This window comes from Pteropus alecto, unplaced genomic scaffold, assembly GCF_000325575.1.
Source record: "Pteropus alecto unplaced genomic scaffold, ASM32557v1 scaffold14, whole genome shotgun sequence".
Lineage (NCBI taxonomy): Eukaryota > Metazoa > Chordata > Mammalia > Chiroptera > Pteropodidae > Pteropus > Pteropus alecto.
The window spans coordinates 6,713,736-6,725,295 of NW_006436810.1; the positions used below are offsets into that span (position 1 = coordinate 6,713,736).

At 46.1% G+C, this 11,560-nt stretch overlaps 1 protein-coding gene across 1 annotated transcript in view; it reads right to left on the reverse strand.

Annotated features, from left to right (window-relative positions):
- The window catches only part of ALPK2 (alpha kinase 2), a 97,259-nt gene extending 93,810 nt beyond the window's left edge, over positions 1 to 3,449 (reverse strand). Inside the window, exon 1 of the mRNA XM_006913749.3 lies at positions 3,112 to 3,449. Coding sequence (XP_006913811.1) covers positions 3,112 to 3,220 — 109 coding nt within the window. The 5' untranslated portion in view covers positions 3,221 to 3,449. The remainder of the gene's footprint in view (positions 1 to 3,111) is intronic.
- Between the last annotated feature and the right edge of the window lie 8,111 nt (positions 3,450 to 11,560).

The window sequence follows — 11,560 nt, forward strand, 5'->3', positions numbered from 1 at the left end:
ATTAAGATACAAAAGAGAGAAGAGCAAAGTGGATGAGCAAGTGCCACATCTTCCCGAGGACGGAAGAGTCCGGCAGGCAGTCTCCCCAGGCTGGCGCTGCGCCTACGTGACTGGCGTCGTCACGCACCTACGTGACTGGCGTCGTCACGCACCTACGTGACTGGCGTCGTCACGCACCTACGTGACTGGCGTCGTCACGCACCTACGTGACTGGCGTCGTCACGCACCTACGTGACTGGCGTCGTCACGCACCTACGTGACTGGCGTCGTCACGCACCTACGTGACTGGCGTCGTCACGCACCTACGTGACTGGCGTCGTCACGCACCTACGTGACTGGCGTCGTCACGCACCTACGTGACTGGCGTCGTCACGCACCTACGTGACTGGCGTCGTCACGCACCTACGTGACTGGCGTCGTCACGCACCTACGTGACTGGCGTCGTCACGCACCTACGTGACTGGCGTCGTCACGCACCTACGTGACTGGCGTCGTCACGCACCTACGTGACTGGCGTCGTCACGCACCTACGTGACTGGCGTCGTCACGCACCTACGTGACTGGCGTCGTCACGCACCTACGTGACTGGCGTCGTCACGCACCTACGTGACTGGCGTCGTCACGCACCTACGTGACTGGCGTCGTCACGCACCTACGTGACTGGCGTCGTCACGCACCTACGTGACTGGCGTCGTCACGCACCTACGTGACTGGCGTCGTCACGCACCTACGTGACTGGCGTCGTCACGCACCTACGTGACTGGCGTCGTCACGCACCTACGTGACTGGCGTCGTCACGCACCTACGTGACTGGCGTCGTCACGCACCTACGTGACTGGCGTCGTCACGCACCTACGTGACTGGCGTCGTCACGCACCTACGTGACTGGCGTCGTCACGCACCTACGTGACTGGCGTCGTCACGCACCTACGTGACTGGCGTCGTCACGCACCTACGTGACTGGCGTCGTCACGCACCTACGTGACTGGCGTCGTCACGCACCTACGTGACTGGCGTCGTCACACAAACTGACCTACACTCTCTCCCTCGGACCGGGTTCGCCCTCCCCCGGCGAGCGTTAACCAGATGTAACGTTAGTGGGTTAATCTGGTACAGCCCCCAGCAATTCCGTTCACACAGTGGGGTGTTTTCCCATTGCGATGGGAATAATTTTCAGGACGGTTTCCGGTGTGTCCCAAGGAGCTTCCTCATTAGCCTCCGTGTCATAGAAAAGTCACCGGGATGTGCTAAATGTACAGGAAGAAAGCCTGGCGTTTGGGAAAATACACCATTCTGAATCCATCCTGGGGACATTCTTGTGTTTTCTGTCTTATCTATCGTGGGATTTCTGGCAAGCAAAACCCCAGAGACCACTAAGAGAAGAACGCCACCTTCTCCTGAGACCTGTACCACGGACAGGACCTGGTACTGAGGGTGGCAGTGCCTCTCTATGAGTCTCCTATTTGGGGTCTCCCAGCTAGACTACCTCTGCGCCGGCATCGCAAATGAGCTTGGTGGCAACTGTGGGTGTCCCTCTTTGCCTCCTCCTTCAGATAGGCGCTTGAATAATTGGTCCCCAGAGCCAGGAGCAGACAGACCTGCATGCAAGGACATGTCCTTCTCTAGCGGCTGCGTAGCTGAGTCTCTTTCAGGCAAATGACTAAACAGCCAAAAATGAGCTGCTCTGAAAAGCCATCAAGGAGGTTGCTGATCATAATTCATTTCTGCCTGTTCTTATCAGCCTCGTGTCCCACTTCAGTCAGTTTTATTCGATTTCCTCCTTAGGAAGTGTCTAATTACTCCCTCTTTGTGTATATGATTTTAAAAACAAAGTATATAAAAAATGCATGAGCTGGGCCTGGGGATTCTGATCTCTTAGACTCCAGTGTTTCATTCAGAATGATCGGGGCTTCTTCATGGCTGACTGGTTTTTTCCCTTTGTGCAATATAGATCTGAATAATCAGAAACAAGACTTGCACAGGGAAGTGGTATATCTTGTATTTGTGGGTGGTTCTCTTTTCCCCCTCCTCTTGCTGGAAACCTCCCCAGAAAAATCCTACCCTCGTTCTGAAAGCCTACCTACAGGTCGCAGATTGAGAGCCACCTCCAGAAAGTTTCACAAGTATCTGGCTAATGCGTGTGGGGGCCGGTAGCCGAGTTCTGGGTATGTCCAAACACTGGGGCTTCCTGGGGGGACAGGGAAAGCTCAGTAGTGGAGTGGTGGCTGTCCCTTGAGCTGAATGACTATGGACAAACACACAGAGAGGGAGGGGGCTCAGCTCGAGGCTCAGAGGGCCTGACTGCACAGTTCAACCCTCCAGCATCCAGAATGAAGATGGGGTTTTATTACAGCTTCTGCTAAGGAAGCACCAGCGCCATGTCCGAGGCTGGCTCTTCTTTGCTTTGGACTTACAAAAAGGGATGACAGGGACAAGAGTTTTCTGTGTGGCCTCAAGACGTGTTTTTCAAGGCAGAGACATATTTCAAGAAAGAAAAGAAAACCCACAAGGTACACGATACCACTTCCCTACCCGATTTCTTTTACTTCTATTTTCTTTTCATTATAAATCCTTTTTAGCACTGGGGCTACAAATTCTGAGTCAGCTCTGGGTTATTTAGTCTCCAGTCCAGGGGGAATTCCAGGCCCCTGCTTTTCCTCCACTGGGCACCTCTGCCTTGGTTTTAACCTTTTCAGTGCCGACTAGCAGGCCTGAAGAAGGCAAGCAGTGGGGAGACAAATTTAGCATTTTGGGATATCCATAAAAGAGTGATGAGAGCTCAAAGAATTGTCTGACGTGAAGTTATTCATGCCATTCCCACGTGCCACGGGCAATTAAGGGTGGACTATCTGAGAGAATAACCAGTGTGGGAGCCGACTACCCCAAAACCACAACGCGAAGTGAAGCTCGCTAAAATGTGTCCAGGAAGTGACTCGAAGAAATCTTTTAGAAAAAAAAAATATATCATAGAGGATATAGTTGCTCAATTGGTTACTTGGAATAAACTTCCCAGGGAACTTTCTCAGGTGACGTTTTAACAACGCCTTTCTGAGTCGGGAGACCCGGTCCGCAGGGAGGTTTTTCGGAGGGTGATCAGCTAGTGATGGTTACCAACTATTATGCAGCGAAGCACGGCGTCCGACTTCTCAGGAACTTTCTGGGAAAGCAACGAGGATAAAAAACAAAGTGTGCGCTTCTGGGGCCCTCCTGAGTCTGTCATCCTCTCATGCCACGTGAGTCTGAAAAATAAAAACCCCCGACATCACCATTTGTTCCGGGACCTCCTAGGAGTCTGAGAAACCCCACAGCCCCATGAGTGGCTCTTAGGGAGGTGAGGAGCATGGCGCTACTCTCTTAGCTTATAAAAGGCACTCAGCTGAGTGGGCAGATTGGACCTCCTCGGGCAGTTTTTGTCACTTGCGCCACTGCTGACACCTTGGCCAGATACTTTGCTGGGGGGGTTGTTCTGTGCATTGTAGGATGTTTAACAGAATCCCTGGCTTTGACCCACCAGATGCCAGCAGCAACCCTGCCCCAAGTCGTGACAACCAAAATGTCTGCAGACATGGCCCGCGTCCCCGGGGACGGCAACCAGAGCCCGGAGTGACAGCGAAGAACTGCATGAGCCACAGCTGGTGCCACCGCCTCTCATTTCTCTTTCTTCCTCTCCTCGAATTCTTTTCATATTGGGTTCAAAAAGTGCGTGTGCCTATTTGCCTCCCAAAAGAGGACTTGATTAAAGGCAAAGGAACCTCCGGGTGGGAGGTTCTGTGAAACTGGGACGGTGCTGCTCCTTCCGAGCACCAGACAGGTGCCCCGGGAGGGCAGTGACAGCCAGCATCTCCGAACAAGCACGCGTTTGTGGACACAAGTCGACATTTCACTCCTGATTGGTGTCCAGGTGTAACATTTCATTTCAGATCTGTTAAACTATCTAAGTGGTTATTAATACCTCTTGCATCTCACAGATGAGGAAGGCGAGGCTTGGAGAGGTTCGACACCTCGTTCAAGATCACGCAGCTCAGGGCACTGCCGCCCTAAGGCCTCCCTTCATGGTGGTGCCGGCTGACGGCTCCAGCGTGCAAGGCACCCCCAGAGCCACATCGTGCGTGACTCGCACAGATGTGCAGCAGCCCCTGAGAACCAGCTGTGTCTGAACCCAGAGGACCCTTTCCACCCCATCCTCTGGGTACAGAGCGAGCGCCACTTGGCTAAACCCAGCCTCTGTGGAGCGCCAAGCTTGGAAATGACATTTCACCCTCTCCAGAGTCCGGTCCCAATTCTTGCACACCGTGGAGCTCAAGAAAAGGAAAGCCTGCTGCGCGGTGGGACACATTCAACATGAGCAGCGCAGGGGCCCTTAGAAGCTGCAAGTGGTGGCTCCAGGGATGCTGAGGGTCTTAAAACAGGAGCGTAAGCTAAGCTAGGTGGAAGGGGCTGGATGGCCACAGCCGTATCACGGGAGGGGAAGCCCCTCTCCATGTGGGTGTAACAGCCTCTTAACCGTTTAGAACCAATTCCTCCCTCTTTCCTCCCACGTTTCAAGCTTGTTTCAGATACCCCGAGAGACAGAGCGCTAGGGACGAGTTCCCTGACAACAGTTCACAGTTTCACCAACACCTGAAAACCTTCTGATGAGTGGGAAGTGGGTAGCTGGGGAGAGAATCAGGAAGGGAGGTAAACAATGCTTGCGGTAAACAATGTTTGCCTCTGCTCATGACTGGCTACGTAATTTGCAAGGCCTGGTTCAAGGTGAAAATGAGGGGTTTCTTGTTCAAATATGATTAAGATACTTAAGATGGCAACAGTGTTAAACCAAGCCCTGGAATGCTTCTGGGCGCAAGGCCCTGTATGTAGGCACAGGTCATGGGCCCAGGTAGACGCCTCCCGTGGAACATTTTGCCCACAAATGCTTGCTGGTCCTTTCCTCTGAGGCATCTGCTGCTGCTTCTGATGTCCCTACAGCATTTCCTTAATCTCAAGATGTTCCGTTTAGAAATACGTTCAGTCCTTGAAAACAAAAAAGCACTCCCTAACTGCCCTTATGTGACGCACTCGGACTCTCTGAAGATCAGGGTAAAAAAATAATAATAATTCAGGACACTACACTTCCCTTCCTCAGGAAGAGTGTGTGCAGGAAGCAACTCTGTGCTTAGACCTGAGGTTTAACTAACCCGTGTAAAGAGTAGAAAAGCTGTTAGCTGAAGAAGTTATGTGTTAGCATCAAAAAGGAAGAGAACCGGGCTTAGGACAGAGCTCAGTGGGCCGGGAGAGAAGTTCAAAGAGCTGTGGGCATATGTGGGGAAGACTGAGCCAGAGAGATTGAAAAGAGGATTTTAAGACATTTTGCTCAGTGATCATGAATTGGATCCTTTTGACTTTTTTAAATAAAAACTTAAATCGCTTTTCCAGTTATTTTTAGTTACAGGATATTATAAAAGCAACTATGCAGAGACAGGAACACATGGGGTCCCTGGTTAACCTGTGTTATATTTAAAAGCATCAGAGGCTCCTCTTGATGTAGATGGCAAATCAGTGGCACAACACAGGAAGAAAATCCATCTGCAGGATGGCAAATAGACACCTGCATTCCAGATTAAGTGACAAGTGCATTTGGTGGCAGAGAAATTGGAGGATTCTGATTGGTATAAAAAGGCCAGGTTTTTGACATGTATTTTTATTTACTTAGAAGTCATAGGAATGTTTGATGTAGGTTGAAAGAAGTATCTAAAGAATAATTCCAAAGGACGACTTTTATACTCCCCGTCTTGCACAAGAATGAAAATGTTTAAAGAAAACTTGGCATTGTTGAATTGTCATATGAATCAATGAATAAGCCAGAATGAATGTGGGTCTGACAGTACACAAAGAACCGCCCCCCAAAAAAGAGGTGACATGCTGTCCTTTCGCTGCTGAAGAAATGTGGGCCCACCCTTGCCAAACATGTGCAAAAGAAGCTTTTTCTGTGAACACTAATGTGTTTATTCATCTGTTTTAGAGGTCTGAGCTGGTGATAAGAGCTGGAACCGTAGATTTGATTTGAGATAAAAAGTTGATACTTCTCAAGATTATTAAACAAATAATTTTAGTACAGTGCCTGGCATTTACAGAAGTAAATGCTCAATAAATATTAGTACTAATTGTTTTTTTTTTTTAAGTACAGCTTCAAGTTGGAAACACTAGCTCATCTGACTTGTTGACTGGCAGTGGTGCTGATATCTCTGCAATAACACTCTTTTTTAAAAACAGCTTTAAAAGATGTGACTCACATACAATTCACCTACTTTACAGTATACAATTCAATGGCTTTCAATACACCCAGAGCTGGGCAACCATCGCCACAAAAAGAACTCTACAGCCCTTAGCTTTCACCTCCCCATCTCCCCACTCCCCTCCAACACACACACAGCTCTAAGGCAATCACTAATCGACTTTCCGTCTCTATGCATTTGCCTGTTCTGGACATTTCATGGAAACAGAATCATATAATACGTGGTTCCCTGTGTCTAGCTTCTTTCTCTGAGCAGAACGTGTTCAAGGTTCATCTGTGTTGTGGCATGCATCCGCACCTCAGTCCTGTTCATGGCTGTTCCGCAATCCTTCTTAGAACAGCTGTTGGGGCAGAGGGGTGACTACCTTGGCACCCCACATTCCTGAGAGACGAACCCAGATGAGAAAGGTGGGGCAGGGAAGAAGCTCTCATGGCTGAAAAACTCTCCTGACCAGTAAGTATCATAAGACTGTGGGCCAAGCCCAGGCATTGTCACTTGCCAGGGACAAATCTACATCCAGCTCTGACACTTACCTGGTTGAAGGATTGAGCCTGTTGCCTTATTTGTAGAAGGAGATAATGTTAATTTTCTAAGAATTACAATAATGTATGTAAATGGCGTAGGAAGAAGCCGTTACATAATTGATTGTCAAGATGAAAAGTCTTTAGACTTTAAGACTTCACTTGTTTCATTAATTTCCTTCCTTGCTATGAGTTACCACAATGATTTTTTTAAAAAGTGATATACCAAAAAATGTCTAAAAATCTCCCCTGCTATAATATTCACCTGTAATGGTAATTTACAAGACATGATGCCTCCCACCCCCTTTCCCAGGGTCCACTGCTGTGAATGGAGAGGGAAAAAAGGACAAATCAAGCTGTCCAGAGCTGGGGTGCCACTGAGGACTTTATTTATGTGTCATCTATGACTCCTCCCCAGGTGACGACTTCCTGACAGTGAAGTCCCACACATTACGACACTGACAAACACACCATTTGACTCACGGCTCAGTCACCACAGACATGGAGCACTGACTACAAAGCAGAGGACAGTTAAGTCGGGCTGTGGTTCATGTTTCATGGCTCCTCCAAAGGTGAGAACCCTTGAAGACAGACTTATCGTTCTCTGCTAGAGCTGGGTAACCAATATCGGATTGCCGATACTGACAGAGGGCGCCGGGGTGGGACTCACAGACAGCCTCAGAGAGATAACACGTTCACTGGGAAGAACATAAGATTCGCATGTTTTCGTTTTTTAACTGTGAGGTTCAGGACAAGTCGCTTTGCTTTTCAAAAAAATTTTTTTAATCTTTAATGATACAGATCTTAAATGCATACATTCATATTCTTTAAAATACATATAAAGGTAAAGTCTCCCATAAGCATCATTATTCCTCTATCTCAGTACTTTCCCAAGCGTAAGTGCTGTCCTTTCAGGCATCTTTCTACCCATTTACTTATGTAGTCATTTAAATATATAAATACACACACACACACACACACACACACACATATGTATATATAATTTTGTTGTATGTGTAGCATTAAATTGTATGTACTTGTCATGCAGTTGGTTTATCTTACTTAATAGTAAGTTTTGCCCATCTTACAAGATCAAGCCAATCCATAAAGGGCTGTATCATTTTAAAAAAACTGCTCCATGATATCAACACTGCATGGCAAGGCAATATCATATTTAATCTGTCTGTTCTTGTATGGATGACGTATACCTTGGCTGAAGATTTTTATTCTGACAAATGTGTCCAAAAAAACATTCTGACACATGCCTGCTTGGGTACATAAGTGGTTCTCTAAATACCAAGAAATGGAATTGCTGGATAAAAGCGTATTCACATATTACATGTTGATAGATATTCCAAAATTGGCAGAGTCCTTAGCAGAATAGCAGAAGGATGTGGTGACGAAGGGCCCAATTTCTGGGCTCAAATCTTAGCTCTGTCACTAATTATCTTATCTCCTCTCTGCCTCACTTTCTTCATCTGTAAAACTAACATAGTAGCAGTAACAAGTTCATTTGATTATTAGGAAAATTAAGCTCTTCTGAATAGCATAGCAAGCACTATCTAAATGTTAGCTGCTACCAGGAGCTTTGGGTTTAATATCAACAAAATGACAAATATATCTTCCTCTAGAGTTGGGGGAGAACAGGTAAGAGGTTATAGAGAATCCTTTGAACATTTAAGGCCCTCTACTGAAGCCAAGTTTTATTTTGGCTAATCTGCCCCACACAGATAGCCAGGGTGTGGCTGCTGTCAGCAGGAGAGCTGCTGTCATTTGAAGGGGCCAGGGAGAGCTCTCAGCCACAGGCAGATAATGGGTGACCAGCTCTTCTGAAGCAGGCAGGAAAGCCAGCTGTCCGAGTGCTTTCTCACTGGGGACATCAGGGATTAGTTCTGATTACCTAGCCTAATCCAATGGCAGTTGGGTTCCTGAATTTGCCATCTGAGTTACTATAGATTTGGGCACCACATCCACTGCCACTTAATACCAGTCCCATATTAGTGAGAGAAAAGTACCCTGGGGTTCTGGAAATTTCATGGGGCGGGAAGGAGGGAGGCAAACCAGGCGGGAATGACAACTAACATGTTTTAGATGCCTTCTTTGTGTCAGTCCCTAGGCTGGGCACTTCACAGACCTCATCGCATTTAATCCTCTCAGCGAAAATACCAGGTTAGATGTTCTTTCCCGTTTCAAAGACATGACTTAGACACTTAAGGTAACTTAAATAGGTTGCTGTAACAAACCTACTTCCTCAATGCCTGCAAGTGGCAGGGCTGGGATGAGTTCGAGTACATTGGAGCTCAGCATCGTGCTCTTTCTTGAGTATGATTTTAGGGCTGTGAGAAATAAAGGCAAGAAAATAAGCCCATGAAAAGATGCTAGACATCACTAGTCATCATGGAAATGCAAATTAAACCACAATAAGATAGCATTTCACACCCACTAAAATGGCTATAATAAAATAGCCAAATGTGGGCAAGGATATGGGGAAAAAAAACTTTCACATATGGCTGGCAGAATATAAAATGGTACAGAGACTTTGGAAAACAGTTTGGCAATTTCTTAAAAAGTTAAACATAAAATTACCAAAAGACCTGGGATTCCATTTCCAGATATCTACCCAAGAGAAATGAAAACATACATCCGCACAAAGGCTTGCACACAAATGTTCTTACGAGCATTATTCTTAATTACCCCAAATCGAAAATAACCTAAATGTCCAACTAGTGAATAGACAGACAAATGGTATAGCCCTACAATGGATTAGCATGGAACAGCAACAACAACAACAAACTAGGATACATGGCACAACCTAGATGAACCTCAAAAACACTGTCATTATGCTCAGAGAAAGAAGCCGGACACAAGAGACCACATCTGGTATTGTGCGATTCCATTTATATGAAATGTCTGAAAGAAGCTATAAAAACCAGAAGTGGATTATTGGTTGCTGGACACTAATTAACAATGCATGTGCACGAGGGACCTTTCTAAGGTGATAAAAAAAAAAAATGCTCTAACACTAATATATGTTAACGGTTGTGCACCTTGATAAATTCACTAAAAACATTACTGAACACTTAGAAAGGACGAATTATACAATATGCAAAATATGCCTCAATTTTTAAAATCGAGGAAGGAGAAATTTAATAAGCACCTACTATAGTCATTGCATCATTTCTTGTGACAACAAAAGATTGGAAGTAACCTAAATGTCCATAAATAAGAATCTAGTTACAGAATATCTATACGATGAAATTTTTTTAGTTTTAATAGCAATGGGCATTCAAAAAGAATAAGGCAGTTCTGTATGCTCTGATATGGAATAATCTCCAAGATATGTTATTAAGTGAAACAAATAAAGTATAGAAGAGAATGTACAGTATGCCATCACTTGTAGAAGCAAAAAATATATATTCTAATATATTTAGTTATACATAATGATTCTAGAATTACACACGTAACTAGTCACCTGGTTGTCCCCAGGCCCAGGTGTCTGAGGAAAGGAAGGGATGCTAAGTTGAAGACGGTGACTGCCTCTGCATATCTTTTTGGATATTTTTAACTTATAAATGTTACCCAATAAACAAATACGATTTAACTTTTAAATATTAATAATGAGCAACCCATGTGCCCAACGGTGTGCCTGGCTCATAGACCCAGGGAAAGAACTGTGAACCCTGAGCTGTAGCGGCTACTCTGCTCTCAGGATTTGTTTTGAACCCTTTTTTTTAAAGGTGGGAAAGAGAGTCTTCCCCCTTCTCTCCTCTACTACTTAGAATCTGTGGCAGTTTCCAACTGTTTAAAGGAGGGCTAAAAAAAAATAGCTCAAGGTCAAATGAAACCTGTGAGAGTTTAGTACCTCCTCTGCCTTTACAATTGAAAAATGCCCCTGAAGTACCCGCAGGTGGAATGACTTTTCCCAGGTCACACAGCTTGTTAGCAGCAGAGTCTATGGTTCTTGATTCTGATTTTCTCCTCATTATGTTGACAGGATACATTCCTCTGCCTCTCTTATCTTCGTCTTCTCTCAGGATAAAGACAGTCAAGAGATCCCTCAGCATATGTTTGTGAAGCTATCAACATACGGAGCATGACAGCGTGGTAAACGAGACCAACTTCTGTGAATTAATTGGTTAAAAATCACTGTGGTTTGAGGTAGAACACAGTGGGCTGGGAGTTGTGTCCAGTCTAGGCCTGTGTCATCAGGGTCATCACGAAACCTTTTATACTCCACATTTTCCCAGGCTCCCTGTCTCGCGCTCCCTCTTCCTGCAGCAAAAAGAGGAGCAAATTCTTTGCAGAATGTTTATTTTAAATGGGACCAAGAAAGTGGAGTTTCCCTGTGGAATTTCAGGCATCAGCCAGCACAGGGGAGGAACCAAGAAAGGTTGAGTCTCCTTTCCCACTCCCTGCCCTGTAGCGGGCAGAAGAAGCCTGTCCGTGGCCTAAGACTGAGCCAGGATTTATCATGCTGAACAAACCCCAGCTCAGTAAGCCTGCTTCAAGAAAGTCAGGGAGGGGAAACGGGGAAAAAGCGCTGCGGAGAGTGTCAGTCCTACCCTGGTCACCTTCTACCATCATCCTTCAGCCCAGCCAGTCAGAGGGTTCGAAGAGAAAATTTTTACTTTTGCTTCCGCTTGTCTTGTTTTCTGAAGAATATTTTCTATTGTTCTTTATTTAATCTTCTTTTAGTAAAGTGCGCCTTAGGGATGAGGCACGCCACACCCAATATAAGCACCTGGGGAGGAGGTGAGGCGTATTCAT